This window comes from Recurvomyces mirabilis, assembly GCF_035927965.1.
Source record: "Recurvomyces mirabilis strain CCFEE 5264 chromosome Unknown scaffold_24, whole genome shotgun sequence".
Taxonomy (NCBI): Eukaryota; Fungi; Ascomycota; class Dothideomycetes; order Mycosphaerellales; family Teratosphaeriaceae; genus Recurvomyces; species Recurvomyces mirabilis.
The window spans coordinates 68,402-94,033 of NW_027041958.1; the positions used below are offsets into that span (position 1 = coordinate 68,402).

Consider the following 25,632-nt stretch of genomic DNA (forward strand, 5'->3'; position numbering starts at 1 on the left):
GGAGACAATCAATACCGGATAGAGAAGGTCCAGGCAGGCTCAGTCTACCAATCCACTCAAAGGTAGCAAGCAGGAGTCCATCATTTGATGCCACGTCGTGGAGTCATAATTCATCACGGGCGCCAACACTACCACGGGACGACACGTTCACAAACAATCAGTACCCAGTGACTGCCAGCAGCTCATCACAGGCCACGGCCAGCAATAATAATAATGAAGGTCCGCGCTTCTTCGAACGAGCATTCTCGACAGCAAGCACACGAGAGCCCTCGCAACTCCACGATACGGAGAAGCTGGAGAACTCGTCAATACAGGCTGATAGCGTGGCAGTAAAAGCTGAGCGGGTCCAGTCAGCCACAGCATTGGGAAGGAGGCTATCACGGCTTCGCAAATTCGCGATGCGAAAGAACGATGATCAGCTTCCATTAGTCCCACCCACTTCGCCGAGCAAGCGTAATGCAAAAGCTGCAGGACCGCAGGCGAAGAGACGCGTGCCACATGGCCGTGTTGCCGCATTAGGTAACAGCAGCAGCAACAGTAATAGCGGCGACCGTAAGGATACACCAGCACCACCTTCCACCACACGCGTAAACCCTCCTTCTGTCGTCGAAGTACCCTTCCCCACCAATAGCGGAGAGCACGCACGTGTGGCAGCCACCGACAGTCGGTCAATGACAACGCAATTGCCAATCGGTGGTGAGAGTGCGCGTGCGGCAGCTGCAGCATACAGGCAGCAGCCGCAGGCGCACGTGGAAGCCGAGGAGGAGGAAGCCATGATTACTTCCGAGGAAGAGGAGCAAGACGAAGCACAGGAACTCGCCCAAGAGCAGGCTCTCGAGGCGCGTCGTGAGCAAGTCGGTTCGTTAAGCAGTGCAGCAGATAGCGGAGCAGATTTATCAAGGCCAGAGGATCAATCGTGTAAATATTTAGCGGGCGAGAGGGGTGACGTGGAGATGGCTGATGTTGATGGGAAAGACAACGAGGAGGATGAGGAGAAAGAGCCTGAGCCCGTGCGTGTAGACTTCGTTCGAAATGCTCTCCCGGCTGAGCTATGCATTGAAATCTTCGAGTACCTGGATGCTCAGGACCTCTATTCTGCTGAGCAGGTGAATCCAGCCTGGGAAGAGTACTGCAGCGGAATGTCAGTCTGGAGACACGCGTACATGCGCGACTTCGAAAGGAAGATCTACACCAACCCTGCACCTATCCTGGTGGGCGGAGCAGGTGTCGGGAGGCCCAACGAGACAAACCAAGAATGGAGGAACATGTACAACGCCCGTACCGAGCTGGACAAGAACTGGCGGCGTGGTGCTGAGAAAGCAGGCAAAGCCGTCTATCTTTCCGGCCACACAGACAGCGTCTACTGCCTCCAATTCGACGAAGACAAGATTATCACCGGCTCTCGTGATCGCACCATTCGTGTCTGGGACATTGACACATACCAATGCATCCGCGTGATAGGTGGTCCGAATTCTCGTCCGCAGCCTGGGCCTAAGGTGCTCCGTACTGTGGACTACCCTCACTTCCACCTCGCAACCGCCAGTGTCAATTCCACCGCCTATGGCAACAACATCTACCACACTCCCAGCGAATGGCACGACGCCAGTATTCTTTGCCTGCAGTATGATGATGAGATCCTGGTCACTGGTTCATCGGACTCTGATCTCCTCGTCTGGGACATCCATACTTTTGAGCCGATCAAGCGTCTGAAGAGACACACTGGTGGCGTCTTGGATGTTGCGCTTGACGCTAAGCATATAGTTTCTTGCTCGAAGGACTCACGTATCATAATATGGAACCGTCAAACACTGGAGTATATCGGTGAGCTCAGCGGCCACCGAGGACCCGTCAATGCCGTGCAACTTCGTGGCAACCTTCTAGTCAGTGCAAGTGGAGACGGTATCGCTCGTATGTGGGATATTGAACAGATGAAGTTCGTCGGGCAGTTCGAAGCCAAAGAGCGCGGCTTGGCTGCTGTCGAGTTCTCGGAGGATATGAAGCATGTGCTCGCCGGCGGCAACGACCACATCACGTACAAGTTCGATGTCGAGACGAAGATGGAGACGCAGCGTTTCGCCGGTCACACCCAGCTGGTCCGATCGTTATGGCTGGACAGCGCGAACAATCGTGTAGTATCTGGATCGTACGACCTCGATCTTCGTGTCTACGACTTTGTGGATGGCACGGAGATCTGGCGTGCAGAGGAATGGACGACTAGCTGGATGCTGGCTGCTAAGTCTGACTACCGTCGCATCGTGGCTACGAGTCAAGATGGCCGTATTCTGGTCGTTGACTTTGGTCTGCGGAAGGGTGGGTTTGAGGATGGGCAGAAGATCGAGCATATTGATCTTCTGCGAAGCAAGCCGAGCAAGAACGAGATCATCTTTCGCAAGATTAACTGGTGAGCGCGGGTACAGACTAGCTCTCCTGTTACTATGGTATCAAGTAAAAGCAACGGCAACGACTCTTGGTAGAAAGGTCAGCTTTTGCACAAGGAGGGGCTTTCGTGGGCATACTGGCTAGCTTCAGTACCAGCGTTGCTAGAGACAGGGTAAATCCAGATGTCGAGGACGACACTCGGGTCTTAAACTAGCAGCGAGCTTCGTTCAGCGTCAAGGCTGGCGAGACCACGAAAGCCGCTGCATCAACACAGCCAGCCGAGAAGCATGTACGACTATCACTTGGAGGGCAAACACTCAACGGGACAGCACTGTTGGGCAAGTAAATGGAAGAAGAGCACAAGTGGAATCATTGTTTTCTTGCATGCGTTCGGAGCGTTGTCGTCGTCATGATAAGAGTTTTCCACGGATATGCCATCTGGGCTGCAATCAATTCATCATTCAACCTGCATTCGGCGTTACACACATTCATGCATCGGAGGCGTAACACGGCGTGCGTTGTTTCTCAAGAGGGCATAGCGGATGGCCGAGTGAGATTGAGGGCATTATTGTTGTAGGACATATTAAGTTTGAGTTGAGGTGGTAATGCATACACTCTCGAGACCTCTGAATGATTGGATCCACTTAACAGTGATTGTCATTCTCCTCCCTTCTCCTGCTTTCCAGGTGCATCGTAAAATCGAAAGCTGCTTACCATCATGCACCGCCGGCTCCTCGTCCTCTTCGAAATCCATCGAATGGCAATTTCCTCCTTGCTTACCAGCAATATACGCCCTAGTCCTCATCAGGTAGGTAAAGCCACGTCACAGCATGCTTCGAAAAGCCTAGAAGACCTCAAACGCTTTCGAAACCTGCGGCTAATGCGGCGTGACGTATCTCTTCAGCGAAATGAACCGGTCGCTCAGCCATGCCGTCCAGTCGAGCATGCATGTTGACTTCGCCTTCTCTGGGCTCCATTCCGAGTTTCTCGACCTTCCGGAAGACTTGCAGACCGTTTTCGTCTTCCAGCACCACAGACCACTTTCGGTATGCCTCTTCCTTTTCCTTTTGTGTTGCGAGTTTGATAAATGCGAGGCGGTCCTCGTTACGGATGCCATGGAACCTGTAGTTTCTGTCAGCACTTGCTGCGGCTACTCACGCAACGGTCTATTGGCTATTGACTCTCTGCCGGGCCAGCATTCGTCAGGCTGTCAGAGGGACTTGCATGAGCGCAACGACTGAAGACTTCTGGGGATCCACGCCGCGGCTCTTGTAAATGGTAATAACGACGAACATGGTTGCAAGTACAATAATGGTGACCGGGTAGGCTATCCAAGGCCAGTGGATGCGGTAGACCACTATGGTCATCGCTCCTGTCTGGTGGCTGCGATAGTCGTTGAACTTGCTCTCCCTGATCAAATTTGTCATGTAGCTATTAAGACGCACGTTAGTATGTGTGCAGGAAATTCGCGTGGTCGGGATGCGTTGGGGAGGCTTACAGTGCCATATCTTGTATCGAGTACTGGAGATTGGCGAACATGTCCGGATTACAGTCATACGTTTCATCGTAAGCTCTGTTGCTACACGGCGCGACAATTGCATCTGCTGCTGTAGAGTTGCTGCACCAGTACTCGTGATCCGTGTCCATGTTGTACGATTCACCATGCAGAAAACAAGTCTCGTTATTGTCGCCGACCAAGAAATTCTGCAGCGCACGATGTGACTGTGCATCCACGGTGAAGACGCATGCTGTGCCATTAGTCGACCCATCGGCGTTGGTCAGATAGCAGTCACGCAGCTTGATCGTGATATTTTCACTAAGCGTGTCGTTCGTTATCGCAGTCCTTGCCGTATCAGTGGAATAGGGGCTAGCAGAAAGTTCTGAGAACCGAGACGAGTAGACGGAACTACTAAAGCTCTGAGCACACCAAAAGCTATCCACAAGAACAGTCCAAGTCCTTCGATACGCCCACGACAAATCACCTACATTGCACATTCGGAGGCGTTGGCCTCTGCATCGGCGCCCTGGCTAAGACCGAGGCCGAAATAGTGCGCGAGCAAAGGCCCGACGTCTGATATGCTACTATCATCGGGATACCCCAGGTTCGATGTGATATTGACGATCCCGTTCCTGGAGTCAAGACTCAGGTCTATCGTACTCAGTCGGATCCTTGACTCCTGGTCATCTTGTCTACATCCTGAGCCTCGACACTCTGGCCAGATGACGGTGTCGCTTATATCTCGACATTTGGAGCAAATGGCCAGAGAGTAGTAAGATGGGAAGTCACAATGGCCACTGGGACACGTCACAAAGCCGGATCCCGCAACAGTGTCCGCGTAACTTCTCAGAGTATTGGGAGACAGAAATCCAGTGATGACGGCAGCAGTCATATCGATATATGACTGCTCGCTGCCACGCTTATTGCCAGCCTCGTATTTTTCCAGCCATGTGTATGCTATCGGTACGTAGATTTCGGTTGTGTTGTATGACTGATACTCTGGGTTAACGATCTGCTGAGTGAAGGCGTCTAAGAACATGAATCAGTGATTAAACTTCTTGGGCAAGAGTTGTCCATTGGACACGCACTAATGCCGAGTAAAGCTAGCACGAGGAAGCCACCGAGCCCCGCCCAGTGTCTGTACTCATGTTGTAGAGAGTTCTTCAGGTCACAATATTGAAGACTCAAAGTTACCTCCATGCAGACGGGCTGGCGCGCATTAGTCAAGCGATCCATCCAGCGCAGTTCCTGTCCCTTCTGAAACCACAACCATCTCAGCTGACCAAGACATGATGCCACGGCAAACGCTACTGCGGCTTCCAGAATTGTTGTCAGAAACGCAATGATGGAAGGAGATCTTCCAGTTCCCGGTCGCCTTCCAGCCTTCCAGCCTTCCACACTCCGCTTATCGACCTGGCCGAAGAACACTGCTTCAGCGACAAGAAGCAGCATGGCGAACAAGCAGGCAAGCAACTCCCACAGCCAAGCTCGGCAAACATTGAGACAAGTCCGCTTCTTCGGCTTACTTGACGCTAAGCTGTTTGTATTCGTGGTGCCCGGCTGCTCCAGTTCCGGCCTTAGGTCCAAACCGGCGGGATGAAGGACGATTTTCGGTGCGTTCGATCCTGAATTGCTATCCGTGACTAGATGCGCAGGTGTCGGAATTGCAGTACCCAGATGGAGAGTAAGGACAGGCACTTCGAGGCCTGGCTGGCCATTGGTGCTGGTGTCTGGGAGCCCTGTAGCAGGCTCATGGCCATCGTCGAGCGGAGGAACCGATTTATCGATATCAGCAGATATATGCGCAGCATAGTCAACATAGCCCCGACTCTGGCTCTGGCTGTTGGAGTTCGCTGCCATGCTTGGAGTCTTGACTGCACGGTCTTGTTCCAAGATAGCAAATCGTTAGATAGAATAGTGAGGGATACTCGACAAGCAATGGGACAAGTAGCAGCCGATATGCAAGCAAACGCGAACGACACAGGCTGCGTGCGCATGGTATCGGCTATGACACAAAGTACCACACTGCATCTAGCCGATGATGCGAACCACCAGAGGTGAGAACATATTCCTGCAGTTTACCGCGATGATGTAGCCAACGAGACGATGATTACTGGTATCTCGACCCTTGGTAGGTATGATGAGACCGTGAGCAGACTATTCTTGGAGCACGCAAAAAGTCCAGCTCGGCTCAAAGTCACTATGGGTTGGAGTGCGGAAGCATAGGACCAGAATAATCGTGTTCTCGACATCTTCTCGAGTGGCTGTCCAAGACAAGTCCGTCAGGTAGTAGATAGAATGGTCAAATTCAGGACCTTTGTGGTAGGTCAAGCACGGCGATTCAGCCCACCCTTCTACAACCCCATCCTCGACTCCGAGTCGACTCCGAGAATACGGCGGCCAGGCTTCCTCTCGCGAAGATAATTGAGATGAGCACGGTGGGGAACATGGTGACTCCTGGAATGCACAGAGGCGGCGTGGAAAGAATAGAATGATTTGGAGCACAGTGCAGTCTCGTGAAGCGGCTCCCTGCAGCAAGGCATCCCGTGTGACCACCGGTCTTGTGTATTGTTACTTGCCCGCTGCAGGTCCATATTATTAATAAATATTATTGTGCGTTCCTGCCAACGATGTAACAGTGCCATCGGAGAAGTGCGCAAGACGAAAGTGAGGACGCAGGTACATTCATTCTAGCGAGCGAGGAGCGGCCCTCCCGCAACGTCGGGCCGTCTTCGCCCTCCACTCTATTCCGTATCGCGTAGGCACGCTCTCATGCTCCCAAATCTCACAAACCACAACAGCACAATGGCAGTCCAGGCCCCCTCCTCCGCAGCCCCAACGCCACCCCACGGTCCCCTCATGACCTCCGACCACTACGCCAACTACGTCCCCCACGACCTAAAATACTCCCCGACCTTCGAAGACGACCTCCTCGCCCTCGTCCTCCACGGTCCCGCGCCCAACACCACTCCCGGAATCCGTATCCTCTCGCTCGACAGCACCGAAGAGCCCGAGATCGGCGTCTCCGTACGCGTCAGTGATGTGAGATTGGAGTCCCTACCGACGATAACAGAGGACGAACTCCCACTCCCAATCAACGACCCCAGAAGGATATTCTCAAGCCCCATAGCCGGACTTAACCTCACCCACCCAAACGGCTACCTCGAAGGCGGGCCCGGTCTCCACCCTAATCTAGACACGTTTACAGACGACTTCCTATCCAACCACACCCCTCGAAATCACCGCAGCTCAACTCACCACAACGACCCCACCGTCCTCCGAGCAGCCGTAGACGCCGAAATCCAGTCAAGTATAGCGCTGCTGAAGCAAAGGATGAGGGAAAGGGGAGAGGCGAAGAGGAAGAATGACGAGGTAGAGAAGAAGTTACGGGAACTGAGGCAGGGGCACGATATGGAACTCCGCGTGCACAATAAAATGGCCGAGGATATCGAGAGGCGGAAAGCTGCTAAGGCCGCTGGTGGGGGGCGGACAGGAGTCAAGGGGGAAGGAGGAGGGTGAGCAGGGTTCGGCGGGAGAGCATTACTGCCTTGAGAAGACAACGCGCATTGTTGTGGCAGCAAGGTCTAGTGTGAACGAACCCACGATCAAATTTGCGCCGCCCTCTTGCCCAACTCTGCGGGCTTGACACAGAAGGCGACGAACGAATAGCTCACGCGCGTTGCGGACACAAGAAGGATCGGCTGGAAGCAGACTGGAGCGGGACGGGCCTCACACCTGCTAGATAGCTGCCCGCAGGCCTCGCTAAACGTTTCTAGGAGAACAAGGAGGTTGGTGGCGTGTGAAAGGGTCGGTTCGGGACGAGTCGAAGTGCTTTGCCATACGCAGACAGGCAGACAGGTAGGCAGGCAGGTCAGACACCACGATAAGGCCCTGGAAGGGACTCGCTACAACCGTAGACGATCGAGGAAAGGGGCCCATCTCTCCAAGAACTGCGCAGCCTTGGGAGAAACTCCGGCACGAGAGAGGAAGGGGATTTCAAAGACAGGAGTCACCGATTTGGACCTCGAAGTATGGGTTTTGATATCATCTATGAATCTCTTTATGGTCATCTGGGCTGTTTCGATCTGTCTGCGCAAGACTTCCATTTCGCCTGCTACGCCCTAGACAGAAGCAGCGACGCCCTGGTCCTTCCCAACCTCCCTAGCAGCAACCCCCTCCTTAATCGCCGCCCAACTCCCTGCCCCCTGCTCCCTCAACCCACCCCGTTCAAAACTCTTCATAGGAACCAACCCCCACCGCTCAAAAACCTCCTTATCCGTATCCCACCCCACGGCCTCGGTAGTCAACATTTTCTCCCCCGTAAAGACCGCATTCGCTCCCGCGGTAAAACACAATACCTGCTCCGCTTCGCTCATCGTCGTCCTGCCGGCGGCAATCCTGATGATAGTCGCGGGCATCACAAGCCGAGCGGTGGCGATCGTGCGGAGGATGGCGTCGAAGGGGATCGGTCTCTTCCCAGCCGGGAGTTTGTCGCCGAGCGGTGTTCCCTTGATGGGCACCAGGGCGTTGACGGGGAAGGACTCCGGGTGTGAGGGGAGGGTGGAGACGGTGTGAAGAAGTCCGACATGATCTTCCGGCTTCTCCCCCAGACCCAAGATCCCGCCGGAGCAGACATTGATCCCGGCGTCGCGGACGTGGGACAGGGTTTGCAGGCGTTCGTCGTAGGAGCGCGTGGTGATGACCGAGGGGTAGTGTTCCCGTGACGTGTCGAGGTTGTGGTTATACGCCGTCAGACCCGCGGAAGCCAAGTCCTTCGCCTGCTCCCCGTCAATCATGCCTAGGGTGACGCAGACCTCCATATCCATTTCCCGAATCCCTTGCACCATGGCTTTCACGTTCTTGAGACTTGTTTTTCGACCCCGCATATCTCTCCATGCAGCACCCATGCAGAAGCGCGTGCTGCCGTTCGACTTGGCTATACGGGCGGCCTCGAGGACGGAGTCGACGGGGGACATTTTTGTGGCTTGGAGGCCGGTTTGGTAGCGGGAGGATTGGGCGCAGTAGGAGCAGTCTTCGCTGCAGCCGCCGGTTTTGATGTTCATGAGCGTGCACATCTGGATGGCCGAGGGGCGGTGGAAGCGGCGGTGGAGGGTGGCCTAGACAATTCGTTTAACATTAATCAATTGTGTTAAGGGATAGAGATTTGGACTTACCGATTGGAATGCTAGCTCCATGAGAGGGGTGTTGTAGATGTCCCTAATCTCCTCTCGAGTCCAATCATGGCGCGGTCCGGCAGAGGTGACGGCATCTCGCAGCACGTTACTGGCCTCGGGCGGTGGAGGAGGGGCGGAGGGGGAGACGGGGGAGAAGGTGTCGTTGATGGGGGTGCTGAAGGAGCGGAGGCATGTCGACGGGATGGATCGGGTGAGCGTCCGTCTGGACCGTGTGGAGAGGAGGGTCAGAGACATGGTGGTAAAGACGGTGTGGTGAGTGGTGTGTGGTAGAAGCAAGAGCCTCTCACCTTTCTCGGACGACACCAAATAAGCGTTTCGGGTGTATCTCTTTGGTGGGGCAGAGCAATGGCACGATAGAGTTTACGCTATTGCGGGTGATCTGCCGGGTTGTGCAGCCTTGCCAAGCATACAGAAATACCATCGTTTCGGTACTGTACTGTACGAGGAAGGTGACAGCATACTGTACAATCCATGTCCGTGGACCGTGATGTTTGTAATATGAATACTATCGGCGATATTGTACCATATTGTACCATATTGTATGAGTTAAGATGCTGCTCGCCTGCCCTGTCGGCTTGATCATTACCCTGTGGCCCGTGCATCCCAGCTTCGCGCTTGCTACATTCGTCACTTCGCGACTGACGCCCATCGCGTATAGCCGTGACGTGACATGACATCTCCTCCCAGCAACCACCATATCATTCAACATGGCCACGCTATCGGCGGTCTCGGACTTCCGGTCGCTGAGCAGACAGCCACCGACAGATCCCGACATCCAAACCACCCTCTCCGACTTCCTCACCTACACCGAGCACTTCCCCTCCCACCTGACACGTGCCCTCACGCTCATCGAGAAGCAACGCCTGCGCTCTGAGGTCAAGATCAAGGCAATACACGATGCCGCCACACTCTACAGCACGCGACCCACCCTCGCCGACAAGCCCGATCCGGTCAAGCTCCGCCGCGACATCAGCTATGCGTTGGAAGAGGCGGAACGAGCCAGTCGGATGGCGCTGGAGGAGGCGACGCGATTGAACGAGACGAGCCATAGGGAGGCGAGACGTCTGGCTTCGGTGACGGAGAAGCTAAAAGCGCAACCCCTGCCACCTTCACGTGATCCCACACCAGAAAGGCAACCACTCACCTCACCGAACCTGAAGCGCGAGAGGAGGATGAGTATGAGAGCGGATGATGTGAAGCTGGACAAGGCGGGAAGGCATCACCTGACCGACAAGGCTGCTACGAAGTTACGAGGACGGAGGATTATGGTGCCGGGTGAAGTGCTACCTCCACCCGATCCGAATGCACCACTGGAGAGCATCTCTGACTGGACATCCCCTCGCGTCTCGCCTCCCTTGGAAGAACCGCCGTTGACGGAGAAAGCTACTCCACGACCCCGCTCACGAACACCAAAGGTACCGAAGACGGAGAGACCACTCAAGCCGAGGGGGCCACGTGCACCGGGACAGCCTGGCACGAATGCTCACTCTGCTGTGGCTGGTATCAGTACGTCAAACGCACTACTAGCTCTAACTGCACCACCAGACGACGCACCAAAGGGAAGTCGATGGTTACCATGGATGAAGCTGACCGAGTGGGAAATGGCCAAGCTGCGAAAGCGGATGAAGAAGAATGCCATCTGGGTACCCTCGCAGACGATGGTGAGGAGGGAGTTGAAGAATCTGGGGAGAGGGACGAGCGGGAAAGAGTCGGCGAAGCAGGCTGCAGAAGATACAGGCGATCGCTTCCAAGACGAGCAGATGGATAATGATCCCACCAAAGTCATTGTCACGGGCGAGGAGAATGCTCAGATGAACGCTATGCTTGGTCCGCAGATGTATGCTGATGATGAGGATGCCGATGCTGAACTGATCAATCGTGGTATGAGGCTGAATGAGGCGAAGAAGTTGAAGCGGCAGAGGATGTTGGAGGAGCAGGCATTACAGGCACAGATTGCACGTGAAACAGGGGTGGAGAATGTAGTTGATCCGCAGCTCGCTACAGATGGCAAGAAGCGGAAACGTGATGCTACGCCCGTCACGAATGGTATGGCTATGCAGGAAACCCCAGATCCGCTCTCCAAGGCCGGGCCAGCCCCGAAGAAACTGAAACTCAACCCACCAGCCGCTGCACCCGGCACAAAAGTCCCTCTCGCACCCGCCGGTACTTCTTCCTCCCCCAGGACAACCGCAAACCGAAGCCGCCGCGCCGCCACCCCGTCCGAACTACACAAACCCACCCTCGTCCTGAAAGCAAACAAAGCAGTATCAGAAGAACCACCCACCAGACGTGCAAGTCTGAGACGCGGAAGCAATGCCAGTCTACCGAATGGTAGTCTCCTGACCTCTCCGCTCCGAACCAGCACGACAAATAGCGCCAGCACTTCTTCCACGAAACCTGCAGCAACAGCGCTTGCGGGGACGAGGAGATCCAAGCGGCCCGCCCCTGGTATCCTGACCCAGACGGACGAGGGCGACGCCAAAGTCGGCGTGAGCAAACGCAAAGCCGCCCCCAAAAAATCCAGCTCCAACAGACCCCCCACCATCACCACTACCACCACCACCATTGCACCCCAACAACACTCCCACCCACCACCCCAAACCACCCCCATCCTCGGCCCCTCCTTCGACCCCGACGACCCCCCCATCGACCCCAACGAACCAAAATACTGCCTCTGCGACCAAGTGAGTTTCGGCATGATGATCGCCTGCGACAACGACGATGCGTGTGAGAGGGAGTGGTTCCATTTGCCTTGTGTCGGACTCAGTGAACTGCCGCCTAGGAGGACGAAGTGGTTTTGTCCGGAGTGTAGGAGGAAATTGAAGGTCGGGTTGGGGGGGGCGAATGGGTTGGTGGGGAGGGGGAGTGGGGGGCGGTAGGGGTGGGGGGTGGTAGATGGGCTTGGGTGTTGGGGAGGGGATGGGGGAGTGCGTGAGAGAGGGGAGGAAGGGGTTATGAAGGAGGGTTGTGAGAGGCGAAGTAGCCTTGATCGGGTTGGGTGTATTTGAGAGAAAGATGGGCGTGTATTGTAGTCTACATGAATTGCTGCGTTAGCTGGCTTGAACGTCGTCGAAATCCTCGGGCTTTCCGACAAAGCCAAAGCGGAATTCCCTCCTTTCAACGTCAACCTCAACCTCAACCTCAACAACACTTCATTTCACCCTCTAGAGTATCACTGGGTCATGCTGACTACCTACTATGCGCAGGATTCAGCAAGTCTTGGTCGCGAACGGGGGAGCGAGTATGATTGGGCGACAAATATTTGGCCTTGGGGAGACGGAGGCGCATTGGCGGAGCCAAGAAACAAGAAGACGGAAGACTACCTAGCTCCTTTGTCTTGAGGTTGCCGCGCTCTGGAGGTGAGTATGACTTGAGAGTTTGATGGTAGCGTAAGGGGGTTGATTGAGAATATGATACCATGCTCGATGCGATGGTTTCCCGTCCCAAAGCATCTCCGTGCGTGGGTTCGATTGCGATGGGGTTCATGTGACAGGGCCTCTGCGACGGGAGATGGTGTTGGACGAAGGGAGCAGGGGAGAGGGGATGGAGCGAGTGGGGATTCCATGGCACAGCTGCTATGATGAGAAGGATGGGTATAAGGATCGGGGGCCGGAGAATGGGAGCATTCTTCGAGGTCCGTGAGAGCTGATGGGAAGGGTTGGGTGGTCAGGACTGGGTTCTGTTGGCGGAGTTCCGGCTTGTCTTGAGGATGCGGTTGCGGGTGTGGAGTCGAGTGAGGTGGGAACGAGTGACGGAGACTGTCCATGGAGTGACCGAATTTTGGCCATCGGAGGATGTCTTAGCCATTGAGAAAAATCCGAGAGCCGGACTACCGCGGCACGAAACAGCAGCGATGGGTATGCAGGCAGGCAGATATGCATGACTCGTGGCGATATCTGCCTGGGCGTGGAGGAGGAAGGAGGAAACAAAGACCGACATGGTGACTATAATGGAAGGCATCTACCAGTGTGATAGAACCTCAAGTACGGCTACGAGATCTTGTTGACGATGTCGAGCAATGGGGGGGAAAATGTCAGGGGCCGTTATGGCAGCTATAGCAAATAAGGAGGTCCCGCGGCACTGGCTGCAGAAGGCACAGGCACATACCCTTGGTCTGGGCTCGCCCGCCAGCAGCAATGTTGATTTCGTGCTTAGACGGTGTGATATATCTTACACCCTTATGGCCTGGCGGCGAATACGGGTACACGCCGGGTTTGGACGGCGTCCAATACTTTAGAAGGGTACCGTGGCTATAGTTCTCGGAGTAGAAGATACGAAGGCAGTGGACTAAGAAGATGTCATAGGCATGAGGAATGATCCGCAACTTAGGCAGCGGCGGCGAATGAAGACCCATTACTCGGTGGCAAGTGAAAGTCCATCACTCGCTGCATCGTCGAGTGAAGGTCCCTCACTCGCTGGGCGGGCATGTGACCGTGCCTGCCCTCTTTGGCTACTATTTATTCGTTTCAACATCGATCAGACGTCTTCGCAACTACACTTACGACATTCTAACCTATTGCCTTGACGTCCATTCCATACCTTCACATAGCGAGATCCCAATAACATCCTCCTCCAGCCTCAGCATCAACGCGACAATGCCTCTTAAGCGGACAGCAAATGCAGGTACGATTACACCCTGTATTCGTCCCTTAGACTGCACAAAGCTAACGTGCTCCAGGTCTACAACTTAGGGTAGCGAGTAAGAAGAAGAGAGCGGTGCTTTTCACCCACGACTGGAGCAAGACGGCGCGCAACAGAGTCTCGACAAAGCCCACGGCAAAACGAATCCTGGAAGTGCCACTGAAGCAGAGCGAGAGGATGTTTGGCAAGGCCAAAGGTGGCGAAAGGAAGCCCTACATGCGTAAAGTCACCTTGTAATCGTCGTGTAATCGTACCCTGCTAACAAACCATCTAGCCAGGGGACTCCGTGAGATGAAGAGCATCAAACAGCAGAAGACTTCGACGGCGTCCAACAAAAGTAACCCTTTCAGCCAACTCGTCCGCGAGATCCTTCACGACCTCAAGCCGGAGCTGAACCTTCGCTTGTCGTCTGCCGCACTTGAGGGGTCTCCAGGAGGCAGCAGAGGCATTCCTTGTCACGACGTTCGGAGGTAAGGGTGATCAGAACAGAATCAGCGGTAGAGCGGAAGGCTGACGAATAGTGTTGTAGTCACTAAGGATATAGCCAATAACGGCGACCGCGTGACGATTCTGGCAGAGGATATGCGGATGCTGATTCGTACTTGGGTGATGTTCGATGTGTTCCCACGTATGGACTGGAGGGGGTATTTGATCGAGTCGGGGAATGCTGGTGAGTGAGGGGGAAGAGGAATAGCGGGAGCCAGATGAGGTTTTAATGGACGGGGTACAAAGAGTGACTGGTGAGTTTGCGTTACTTGGTGAGATTGACTCTCACTCCTCGATATATGTGAGAGGCAGCAAGGTGCCAGGGCGGGACGACTAGTCCCGTATGCTGCTTTGAGGTTGAAAAGTAGCTTGTATTACATTATGCTGGAAAAGGAATGCTCCAGCAACTCTCCAGACGAGCCATGCGTCTCTCATAACTCCATTCGGAAGTCAATGCCACGAGCTAGCGTGTCGTCCTCCAAACAGTCCAGATGTGGAACGGAAGCAAGGGAAGCCAGTAGAACCAACCATCTTCACAATCTCCACTCGTCATCACCTTCATTCCTGTTCCACCGCTGTAAGGCCGTAGACCAGACGTCCTCTTTCACAGCTCGTCGATGTGCGAAGGCTGAGCTCAATTGCACTGACTTGTACGTCTCCTTCAGAGCCCCATCGCTTGTGTGCTGGCCAGCAGGTTCCGGATTCTTGGTTGTATTCGTAGGTGTAATCGTAGGTGCAATCGTACCTGCAGTCGTAGCTAGAGTCTCCTGTAAAGCACGAACAACCTCCCACATCCTTCTTCGGCTGACGGAGCTCGCTCCTTTGAGATCATTCTGTTTACGGCCTTGGAGGACACCGTTGATGAGGACCTCTGTGCGTGTTGGAGTGGAAAGCGCGGAAATGTTACTTCCGTTGGCTGTCTGCTGGACTCCAGTGGCAGAAGGTGGAGTCATTGGTTTGGCGTACGCGAAGACTTTATCCGTGCCCAGGACGGTGAAAGGAGTAAAAGTGTACCCGCCCTGCCACCTCTTACCTGTAAGCGTTCGCAAGCGGCCAGTTGGACCGTGTCCAAAGCACCGCTCTACAGCCTCTGGTACTATCTCATCTTCAGGCAGGACAAGGGTACTTAGATAGCAGTCCCCTGGCCACATCAGGCCCATACTCTCACCAGCTGATACGACGCCGCTAAGCAGACTCGTACACTGCTTCAGCGCGAGCTTATCGGAGCAGCTTTTACTCCATGTCACTGGAGCATCTGGCCTTGACGGCTTCCTTCTCACAACGCCCAGGAGATCAAAGTTTCCTCTTCCAGATAGTATATCTGTGGGTGGAGCAGTAGCCCAGGGAGTACTATCCTCTTGGGAAGACATGGTCAGCTCCATGCTAGCGTCTCCACAGGGTGCAGATGAGATGTAGAGGTGTATCTTGACCTCGGGGTGGAGGGCAAAGGGCTGGCTGCCTTCAAGGGCGTCATCCATAGTGTCTTCTTCGCGGCCAGTGGTACTTTCGTGCTCAGGCTCGTGCTCGTCTGTATGTTGGACGCCGTCCAAAGCTCTCTGCAGCTCGTCCTCATGCCTGCCACTCCTCTCTCCCCCCGTCCCATCCGACCTGGACCTCGTATGTCTCCATCTCAGCCACTCATGCCTGCCCTTCCTTCCCAGTCTTGCCATCTCGGCACACTCGTCCACAAGCCACCTATTGAAACCTCTCAAAGCCAGAATCTCAGCGTGCCAATCATGTAATACATTGCCCTTCGCTTCTGCCAGTTTCGATCGAGGAAGGCACTTCATGCCTGTAGCTAGAGAGATACATTTTAGAGCTGGTGTCGGCTTCTCTAGATGCGCGGAATGTCAGCAAATAGCGTAAGAGAGACGCAACGAGGAAGAAGAGTTATCATTACCTCTACTCAGCACGATTCCGGCCAATATCGTCCACTCTTTCCTGCCATCGGGCAGGCTTCGCGGCTTGTACTTCGCCGGTAAGGCCTGAAAGGCCGTGAGAACACAGTCGGCTATGGCATCAGCACTGACGGGCGGCATGTGATGAGGTCGTCTACAGCAGTGGGCCCAATCCTAACGAGGGGAACGATGCAATGGTGGGCAAGCTGGCGAAAGAAGAGTAGAAGAGGAAATGATGGACGGCGTCCAATCCCTACCGTGTATAGTACTTCCTACCAGTCAGGATGTCCTTTGCGACATCAGAATGATGTGAGGGGCTCGAACAGAGGACGAATGGTAGAACGTGCTTGTCGATGCCTCGTCTTCTCAAAACTGGATCCGACCGCACCATCATGCAGCAGTGCTCATGATGAGGACCGGAGTTGTCCCAGCCAAAGACCGCCGTATGCATAGTCCTGCCGGCCAGCATGAGCTGCTCAGAGACCTCACGCTTGAGTGAAAAGCGAACGAGGGCAGAAGAACTGGGGAAACATCCCGTTCAGAAACCGTACCGAATATAGTACTGACGACCGCCATGAGCTATCGAAAACCATTATGTCCCAGTGAGAAGCGGACAAGTACCCCTGTGACAGCTCGACTCAACACGGATCGAATGCTCAATAATCAAGCGCTCGCGAAAGGATTGCGAGCTCGCATCCCACAGGCATTGCAGCCAGTGATACCAAGGACGGACGATCTGGGACTTTTTGATCAACGCCATGGAGCTGGGATGAACAGCTCACTCGCTCGTCTCGCGATCCTTGATCAATGATGGATGGGTGTTGATATCTCAGCGGCATTGAGACACCACGTACCTCGACAGGCCGCTTCAAGTGATCAAGACAGAAGTGCTGTGCTCGAGACCGTCTGCCATACATACTTACGGTCCAGGATCGCACCGTACATCATGCTTGACCGATGCTTCTCGAGTCAAGTCAAAGGAGCTCATGGATTGCCATGGCATTGGAAGGTTAATGTGGTGCACATACTTGGAAAGGGCGGGTTGTATTGCACAGGCATTCAGACAACTACCTGAGCGGCCAGAAGGTCACCAAGTCATGCTATCGTAAACGCCATCATGCAGTCATGAATCCTCCGCAGCATAATCTTCCGCACCTTTTCCCTCATCGTCTCCTTCTCGGTCCCTCGAAGCAATCGCTTACTTCTTGGAAGCCTTGACAGCAGCCTTGCTTTAGAGGGGTTAGCATATTGACAGTAGTATTGCAGAAATGGAGTAGACTTACGTCACTTTGCCGCCCGAAGCTGTGGATTTAGCTACACTCTTGATCACACCGACAGCGACGGTCTGACGCATGTCACGGACGGCGAAGCGGCCGAGAGGTGGGTACTCGGTGAAGGCCTCCACGCACATGGGCTTGGAGGGAATCATCTTGACGATAGCGGCATCCCCAGACTGGCATGACAATTAGCATATGTTCCATGACAAACGTTCTCTGGGCTTGATACTTTAATGAATTTTGGAGAGGCCTCAATGGACTTGCCGGTACGGCGATCGATCTTCTCGAGGAGCTCAGAGAACTTGCAGGCGATATGGGCGGTGTGGCAATCCAAGACGGGTGCGTAGCCGGCACCGACCTGACCAGGGTGGTTGAGGACAATGACCTGGGCGTTGAAGGAGTCGGCACCCTTTGGCGGATCGGTCTTCGAGTCACCGGCGACGTTGCCACGGCGAATCTCCTTGACAGAGACGTTCTTGACGTTGAAGCCGACGTTGTCACCTGGCAGACCCTCGACGAGCTGCTCGTGGTGCATCTCGACGGACTTGACTTCGGTGGTGACACCAGCGGGAGCGAAGGTAACGACCATGCCGGCCTGCAGGAAATGTTAGAAGCTTGCGAATGGACAGCAGGTTTGGGCGAGTAAAGCTTACCTTGATGACGCCGGTCTCGACACGGCCGACGGGAACCGTCCCAATACCACCAATCTTGTAGACATCCTGGAGGGGAAGACGGAGAGGCTTGTCGGATGGACGGGATGGGGTGTCGATGGCATCGATGGCCTCGAGGAGGGTCTTGCCAGTCGTCTTGGTCTTGGTCTCCTTCTCCCAACCCTTGTACCATGGGCAGTTGGGCGAGTTGTCGATCATGTTGTCGCCGTTGAAGCCGGAGATGGGGACGAAAGGAACGGTCTTTGGGTTGTAGCCGACCTTCTTGATGAAGGAAGAGGTCTCCTTGATGATCTCGTTGAAGCGCTCCTCGGACCACTTGGTGGTGTCCATCTTGTTGATGGCGACGATGAGCTGCTTGACGCCGAGGGTGTAGGCAAGCAGGGCGTGCTCACGAGTCTGGCCATCTTTGGAGATACCGGCCTCGAACTCACCAGTGCCGGCGGCGATGATGAGAATGGCGCAATCAGCCTGGGAGGTACCAGTGATCATGTTCTTGATGAAATCGCGATGACCGGGGGCGTCAATCACAGTGACATAATATCTTTGAGGTCAGTTGTTAGCAAGCGCTCTCTTGTGTTTGGCGGTGCCATAGTGCGTGTTGAGAGCATGTTGAGTGGCAAATGGGTGATCACATGGCTCGCAGCGGAACCGTCCAGAGTCCTTAGCCCTTTTCCGTACGCCAGCAGCGACATCGTTCACACGGCCTGGATTCGCAGCGGACCATGCTTGATGGTTGGCAACGCCCTTCTTCAAGTACGCGGTCTCATCTTCGTCGCGCTCCCTCTTTCGGTAGGTTTGAGTCTTTACACGTCCTCTCTCCTTGCGTGAGGCAGCGGCGCGAAGGAGCTCATCTCCACTGAGCTGAACGTTGCGAGCGACCTTTTCGGTGATAGACAGGTGGCCGCAAAGAGGATCCCAGTGGGTGTCTGCTCGATCCCAGATGTAGAAGTCCTCAATGTAGAGCTTGTCCACGATGGTCTCTCGACAGGCGTTAAAGTGGAGGGCCAGGACAGAATCTAGCACCATAATGGGTGCTCTTTGGCGGAGTTCTTGTGCTGGAGGAGGGAGGTTGATGCAGCAGAGGAGGCCGAACGTAGACAATGTATATCCTTCATCCAAAGCCTTCTGGGTGTGGCAGCAACCAGTCCAGAGTAGAAGCAGATGGACCGGTTCAGAGTAAGAGCGAGTTGGCCATGGCAGGTGAGGTTGATGAAAGATAGGAAAGCATCAACTTACTTGGGAGTCTCGAACTTCCAGAGGGCAATGTCGATCGTGATACCACGCTCACGCTCGGCCTTCAGCTTGTCGAGCACCCACGCGTACTTGAAGGAGCCTTTGCCCAACTCGGCGGCTTCCTGCGAATGTTGTCAGCGGGTATTCACGCATGCATGAAGAAACCTCTTGTCGCATGCGACGCAATTTCTTGGTGGTTGCTGCAGGCGCTGAAGGCAGCTGCCCACCAAGTCGGCGCCCCACCAACGAAATTGCCCCTCCGTGCGACGCCGATAAGAGAATTTTTGCTGCACATTTTGCTGTGCGTATCTTGTGATGACTGACCTTCTCGAACTTCTCGATCGTACGCTTGTCGATGCCACCGCACTTGTAGATCAAGTCTGTAGATGTGTGAGCGGGACTGCAGTGATGCAATCGTGGAGGAAGGAGGGGCGCTTACGACCGGTGGTGGTCGACTTGCCGGAGTCGACGTGGCCGATAACGACGACGTTGATATGAGTCTTCTCTTTACTGCGAGTGGTGTCAGTTGCTGTGGACTTTTGCGGGTAGTTGTATGCGAGATATGGCGTCTCAAAACATACCCCATGTTGACGGTGTTGTGGTGTTTGTCTGGAAAGTGTTGGAAGTACTGTGTTTAGAAGTTCTGGTATACGTCAGCGTGGCTGCGGCAGCAGTGACCATGATGCGTGGAGATGGCCTACTCAGATACGAATGCCAATGATTCGTGGTATGAAAGACGACTCGGAGAAGAGGGATCGAAGGGGAGCGAAAGGCTTTATTGCACTGTGTGAGAGAAATTCTGCACGGGCCGCGTGGTGGGGCAATTTCACAAGAGTCAGAATTGAATTGAATGCCTTGCAGCAGAGCAGTGACGTCGGAGCCTCGCGAAATTGTTGAGGACTGTGAGTGGCGAACTATACGAGGGATGCATGTGACTGATGCTGAATGAATGAGTACAAATTGCGGTGTCTAGTATGAGCAACAGCGATATTGTTCTAGCATGTGAAAGGACTTGAGGTCAGACGCCATCTATACTGACCGCCACGTGAACCGAGCCGGTGACATAGTCTGGTACACGGGACAGTAGTATAGACATATCGTCGTATATGTCTCGGTAAAGTGTAGTGTACAGTCTACATTCTATCGTCTATAGGAGCGCCGCGTTGAAAGATGTTTAGATCCAGTGCCCGTGAATCGACCGCAGCTGTCCAGCCTGACCTCTTGTCATCACACGAGTGAGCTGCACAGCAGTCTTGGCCAATACGACGACCTTGGAAGCTCCCTCTCCATCATCACTGTGTACGATTTTTGCCGCCTCGTCATCCTGCCCACGACCGAGACTATCGAATTTGGTGACCTCAGTCTCCCCTGACCGGCTGCCGATGTCAGTCTTATTCCGATGCACCAGCAGCATCTCCGTCCGCCGACCAGCGAGCGGACCGGCATCGACCTCACGTAGACGCAAGACCAGCCATGCTGGCCACTGCTCAGCCATCCTGCGCACTCCCGGGTCCATGCCCTCTCGCCGAGCAGGACTCTGAAGTGGTATGAGATCGGTAGTCGTGACCTGCTCGAAATGCGAGATGAAGTACGAGGTCGTGTTCGAAGACTCACCGTCTTGCTCGGATTCCTTCGCGCCAAGCAGCACGCCCGTCGGCAGAGGTATGTCGATGTTTGACAAGCTTGGCAAGGCAGCGCCTGGCGTCCTCAACGCCACGATCAGCTCGTTCACAAGGTGGTCCAGTCCACTCTGCTGTGCTATTGCACTAGGGAGCTGATGGAAAGATGTTAAGCGCGAGAATGAGACGTCTGCGGCTTGATTCGGCAAAGGTTCATGCACCTCTTGTCGAGCTGATGTGGCAACAAAACTCTCAAACTTCGGGTCAAGTGTATGAGTGTCTTTCGTAGAAGAACCCTTGCTCATGTCAAAGGCAGTAACGAGTGACGGGAGTGCCCGTAGCTGCTGTAGACCCGCAGCAGTAACTGGCGATGGTTGGATGTGTACCAGTAGTTGTTGAGCGTTTTGTCTACTGCTTGACTGATCACTTATATCAGGTTCAAAGTTCTCAAGCAGCGGCACCTTCCCACCAGCCTCGTCAACAAAAAGGGCGCTGTGGTCTAGCATTTCCACTTTGTGTCGCTTCTGCGTTCTCAACTGTGTTCGCTCCTGCCAGTTCGCCTTGGACACGATTAGGGACCCTATCCTCGCCGACCATAAGCTGGCTAGGTCGAGACAAGTCCACTTCTCAGCATCTTGTGCTGCATCAGTGTCACGACCTCGCAGCCCGGGCAGCTCCTGCAGAAACTCTGCTGTCCGTCGTCCGAGACTTGCGGGTGAGTTCGTGATCTGAAGGCTATCTGAAGATGGAGTCGTAGGGTCGGTTGGCGCGGCTCTCTTCGTCACCGGAAGCACTTCCCGATACCAGTTTTGCCGGTCATGCTTGCGGTGCACTTCCATGACGGGCCACTCCGTAATCTGAGGCTCTTCTCCGAGCTTCACACCCGCTGTGGCCGCAGAGCGCGCTTGGACATCATCGTAAATAAAGGTCTTGGTGGTCGAAGGGAGATTGAGCAGAGACAGCAGAAGTCGCTTCGCATGTGTGAATTGAGGATGGTTGGCTGCACTGTAAATGCTCATTCGATGATCATCGCCTATGCGGAAGATTGAACCGGTCTTTTCAGATATGTAGTCCAGATCTTGAGGATGAAAGATCTGCTCCAGTTGTCCAGACCATCCAGGTGTTCCAAGCAGAGGTCGAAAGGGCCGCAGATCAAGGTGGTCCTGTTGCACACCTTCCAGTCCAGCTTGGATACACCGAGCCACCTCTTCCGCATCTGCCTTCCGGCCAGTAATCCGCACAATATCGTCTTTTCGATATGGTCGGACAGTGGTAGCGCGAGCCAGAAGTGGAGACTCGAACAGAGTCTCAAATTGCTGTAGCTTCCCACGCTTGAGATCGAACAAGTATGCTGTCTGCCAGCTCTTGACATACATCTCTAGCTCGCCGACTTGATGTACCTCCTCCTCAGTGATCAAATGCCAAGCATTGCGAATGATCTCTTGTGCAAGCAGCGGCTTTTTCTTTTCAAGCTCATTTCGGTTATATGGGATGCGTCCTATTCGTTGCTCGATCGACGTTCGGCCTGATTGCCACATCGTGATTGGCATAGCGGTACTGGCCGCGGGGGCATCAATCGTGCCTGTAGACTGTGCTGTACCACTTGACGGAGTGGTATGATGGATGAGGTAGTTCCTGAGCTGCTCAGCATTGTAGCTCTTCGTCAACTGCTGCTTCAGTTGCTTTATCTCCTCAGCTTCCATGACGGTGTCCTGTGGCCTGAGGAGATCTATTGATGTCATGACCTCCTCGTGCTCGCTTGGCGGTGCTCTCGTTGATGCCACGCCCTGCAGCAGCTCCACCCCACCACTTGGGGAAGGCACAGCTATCTGCTGCGGCACGCTGGCATCGTCCGCAACATCACGGAGGACCACGACTTCAGCAGGCCGTCCTAAAGAGGTTGTTTTCAGTCTCGCGGACGAGGTACGCTGACGTCGACCCGGCCGACCAACAACCCGATCGCGGCGAGAACCATCATCGTGGTGGATGCGTAGTTGGGTCTGCTGCTCAGGTTCGCCATCATCCAATGCGGGCTCCTGTCTGATTCGTGTGGAGTTTGTGAACGATCGAGCCGCAATGCTGCCCTGCGGAGAACGTCTTCCGCCGACTTCTAGCAAGATATGGTGGGGCTGTATTCGCAGACATTGTGACCGTCCCGCCGAGGATGTAGACAATAGCATGGACGAATGTCGACGCCAGTGAGAAGCAGGACGCGATCAGGAGCAGCGAGAGTAGGTAGTTGGTGAAAGTCGGCGACATTCAAGCTTGGACCAGCACTTCCAAATGTGGTAAAGTTGCGATGGAAACATGGCAGCCACGGCCACGAAGTTACGGGACTCCGACTGCAGTCCAGACGAACATCACATGTGTCTGATGGTCATATGTGTGTGAGTGGCACAGGTGTGCTCTGCAGAATCTACGACCAGCCGCAAGATGCGATGCTCATAGGCCCGAGGTGCGAGCAACTCTATATCATCACGCCCGACTTGACTGGGCATCGGCAGATGAAGGGCTGGCCTACTGGATATCGTTGGTCTCGCAGTATCGAGAACAACCACCACGTTATTACGATTATGGCTCGAGGCTACGCTCGAACGCATCTATCGTCAACTTCCACGGCATCGGCCTAATCAGGAACGACACGATCAATGCTCAATGTTGCCATCGTCGCAATAGAAAATCGCAGACCCTCCGGCTATAAGCCTGCGAATTTCAGGCGTAGAAGCGGCGGCCACATTGATCGCCCTTCACCTTCACGACGCGGAGTCGACCTCCGCCCACGCTGGTGATATGTCAGATCCATACTTCGAGCTGTACGTCTCACGAGGCCGGCCACGGAGCTCCCTCCGAGCACCGCGTAACATGCTTTGAACCTCAAGCTCAAGTCGCCTGACAACCACCTAATGCATGCTGCAATTTTCCGCACGGCTGAACGTACATGAAGCAGCGCACTATACAACATGGCTACCAGCTTCAACGAAGCCCGAGATGTCATTGCCAAGCTCGCGGACGAGCGGTCTGGAGTCTTTGCTCAGGATGAAGAAATTATCGCTCTGGAGGACGCTGTCGGCCGTACGGTCAGGACAGACATCCACAGTCCGCTTTCCACGCCCACATTTGACTCGGCCGCAGTCGAGGGTTACGCGGTCGTAGCCAGTCAAGTATCATCCGCAAGTCCTCGAACGCCAATGCGATTAAGATGCATGGGCACTATTAGACCAGGCGACCGGCCACTCGAAATTCACGATACTGTCGTATCAGGTTATGTCACGTGCGTCGAGATCTTTGTTGGAGCACCGTTCCCTACTGCGCAGTCTACCAAACGACCATACGACGCGATAGTGATTCGAGACCATGCGACAATAGTCGAGGAAGGCGGTGGCGGCAGAATCATACAGATTGCGCGCCCTCCTTTGACTTCATGGCACAAGCGCATTGCAGGCAGCGACTTCCGCCAGAATGAGGTCATTCTCAGTCGAGGTACCTCTGTTGCGCCCAGACATATCATGGCTCTGGCATCCGTTGGGATTCGGCAAATCTCGGTGACACGACTCGTACGGATCGGCGTGGTGTCGATAGGCTCGGAGATAGCATCTACAGTGGTGGACCAGCAAGCGTTGCAGTACAGGGTGCCCGACGCAGATGGACCATACCTCGCAGCTGCACTGCGAGAGATGGGGGAGGATGCGCTGTACTGGGGTGTGCTGCCCTCGAATGGCGGTGTCTTGGCGGCCTTTCTTCGTGACAAGCTTCAAAATGAGCAGGTCGACATCATCGTGACAACGGGTGGCGTGTCCAGAGGTCGAGAATCCTGCCTGATTGCCGCATTGCAACAGCTGGGCGCAAGTACCCACATCGATAGTGTTGCAATGCAACCCGGTAGTTCTGCCATGCTTGCCTCCATTCCAGACTCTGCCTTCGAATCCCTGCAGCGCTCTCGGAACTCCAATATCCGGTTTCAGGCTGTGGATCCTGGTGGCGGCTCGTTCGTGACGCCACCCAAAACACCAGGCATTAATCGAAAGCGCTCGCCTCTCATCTTTGGCCTCCCAGGCAGCCCCATAGCCAGCGCCTGCTGCTTCCGCTTCCTCGTCACCCCGTACATCCGTGCCTTGGTCGGTATGTACATGGAGCAGGAGATTCTGGCCAGGGTATCTCTGACCCCTGAACCCACCATCTACCAGCCACAAAGTGATGGATCGACCAGGGAGTGGGTGGTGAAAGGATCACAGCACTACGACATCTTTCGACACGCCATCTTACGATCTCAGCACGATGGAGTCTCAGTGGAGCTTGCGCGAGAACGCAGTATCGCTAAGGCCAGCCCCTTCGTTTCATCGAATTGCTGGCTCCATGTGCGTCGTGAGCATGCTGGTGTCAGTGCAGGAGACACTGGGAATGTTTATCCTTTCTGCAGTCCCAAGTCTTGAGCACAATCAGAAGATCGTAAGTGGGTTCGGCGACTCTCACGAGTTGCTAGACACTCGTGGATGAGAAGTACGCTAGTGCGCCAGGACGGGGTCAAGAGATGAGTCCGCTGGTATGCCAAGGATGTGTAGCATTCATATGGAGCATCCTTACCGGGTGTTCGAGGGTGGACCAGGTCATACTCGCCCCTCGTATCATACCTCATAGCTTGGCCTCCTACAGGATGAGGCTTCACCTCACATCTGATGCAGCAGAGTGCTTGTACGAATAATAGTTATTATGAAAGTATGTAGCTATGTATGACCAA

At 54.5% G+C, this 25,632-nt stretch overlaps 10 protein-coding genes across 10 annotated transcripts; 5 read left to right on the forward strand and 5 right to left on the reverse strand.

The window, feature by feature from the left end:
• Nucleotides 1-398: 398 nt before the first annotated feature.
• Nucleotides 399-2,725, forward strand: LTS14_008144 (uncharacterized protein; the record flags this gene model as incomplete). Its single annotated transcript, XM_064840832.1, has 2 exons — nt 399-2,401; nt 2,611-2,725. The coding sequence occupies 2 exons, from the start codon at nt 399-401 to the stop codon at nt 2,723-2,725; spliced, it is 2,118 nt and encodes a 705-aa protein (XP_064691469.1).
• A 508-nt stretch (nt 2,726-3,233) lies between these two features.
• LTS14_008145 (uncharacterized protein) lies at nt 3,234-5,737 on the reverse strand (the record flags this gene model as incomplete). The annotated part of the gene is made up of 5 exons (XM_064840833.1): nt 3,234-3,501; nt 3,673-3,810; nt 3,878-4,312; nt 4,366-4,906; nt 4,966-5,737. 5 exons carry the CDS (start codon nt 5,735-5,737, stop codon nt 3,234-3,236), a joined length of 2,154 nt encoding a protein of 717 aa, XP_064691470.1.
• Nucleotides 5,738-6,682: 945 nt separating this feature from the next.
• Nucleotides 6,683-7,465, forward strand: LTS14_008146 (uncharacterized protein; the record flags this gene model as incomplete). Its single annotated transcript, XM_064840834.1, has 2 exons — nt 6,683-7,392; nt 7,456-7,465. The coding sequence occupies 2 exons, from the start codon at nt 6,683-6,685 to the stop codon at nt 7,463-7,465; spliced, it is 720 nt and encodes a 239-aa protein (XP_064691471.1).
• Nucleotides 7,466-7,998: 533 nt separating this feature from the next.
• Nucleotides 7,999-9,306, reverse strand: BIO2 (biotin synthase; the record flags this gene model as incomplete). The annotated part of the gene is made up of 2 exons (XM_064840835.1): nt 7,999-8,994; nt 9,052-9,306. The coding sequence occupies 2 exons, from the start codon at nt 9,304-9,306 to the stop codon at nt 7,999-8,001; spliced, it is 1,251 nt and encodes a 416-aa protein (XP_064691472.1).
• Nucleotides 9,307-9,779: 473 nt separating this feature from the next.
• LTS14_008148 (uncharacterized protein) lies at nt 9,780-11,884 on the forward strand (the record flags this gene model as incomplete). The annotated part of the gene is made up of 2 exons (XM_064840836.1): nt 9,780-11,756; nt 11,855-11,884. 2 exons carry the CDS (start codon nt 9,780-9,782, stop codon nt 11,882-11,884), a joined length of 2,007 nt encoding a protein of 668 aa, XP_064691473.1.
• A 1,783-nt stretch (nt 11,885-13,667) lies between these two features.
• Nucleotides 13,668-13,950, forward strand: LTS14_008149 (uncharacterized protein; the record flags this gene model as incomplete). The annotated part of the gene is made up of 2 exons (XM_064840837.1): nt 13,668-13,695; nt 13,751-13,950. The coding sequence occupies 2 exons, from the start codon at nt 13,668-13,670 to the stop codon at nt 13,948-13,950; spliced, it is 228 nt and encodes a 75-aa protein (XP_064691474.1).
• A 782-nt stretch (nt 13,951-14,732) lies between these two features.
• Nucleotides 14,733-16,238, reverse strand: LTS14_008150 (uncharacterized protein; the record flags this gene model as incomplete). The annotated part of the gene is made up of 2 exons (XM_064840838.1): nt 14,733-16,033; nt 16,100-16,238. 2 exons carry the CDS (start codon nt 16,236-16,238, stop codon nt 14,733-14,735), a joined length of 1,440 nt encoding a protein of 479 aa, XP_064691475.1.
• A 1,057-nt stretch (nt 16,239-17,295) lies between these two features.
• TEF1 (translation elongation factor EF-1 alpha) lies at nt 17,296-19,864 on the reverse strand (the record flags this gene model as incomplete). The annotated part of the gene is made up of 8 exons (XM_064840839.1): nt 17,296-17,326; nt 17,381-17,550; nt 17,604-17,969; nt 18,028-18,586; nt 19,282-19,400; nt 19,603-19,658; nt 19,718-19,788; nt 19,860-19,864. The coding sequence occupies 8 exons, from the start codon at nt 19,862-19,864 to the stop codon at nt 17,296-17,298; spliced, it is 1,377 nt and encodes a 458-aa protein (XP_064691476.1).
• A 588-nt stretch (nt 19,865-20,452) lies between these two features.
• Nucleotides 20,453-23,077, reverse strand: LTS14_008152 (uncharacterized protein; the record flags this gene model as incomplete). The annotated part of the gene is made up of 2 exons (XM_064840840.1): nt 20,453-22,788; nt 22,846-23,077. 2 exons carry the CDS (start codon nt 23,075-23,077, stop codon nt 20,453-20,455), a joined length of 2,568 nt encoding a protein of 855 aa, XP_064691477.1.
• Nucleotides 23,078-23,857: 780 nt separating this feature from the next.
• On the forward strand, nt 23,858-25,327 carry LTS14_008153 (uncharacterized protein; the record flags this gene model as incomplete). Its single annotated transcript, XM_064840841.1, has 1 exon — nt 23,858-25,327. One exon carries the CDS (start codon nt 23,858-23,860, stop codon nt 25,325-25,327), a length of 1,470 nt encoding a protein of 489 aa, XP_064691478.1.
• Between the last annotated feature and the right edge of the window lie 305 nt (nt 25,328-25,632).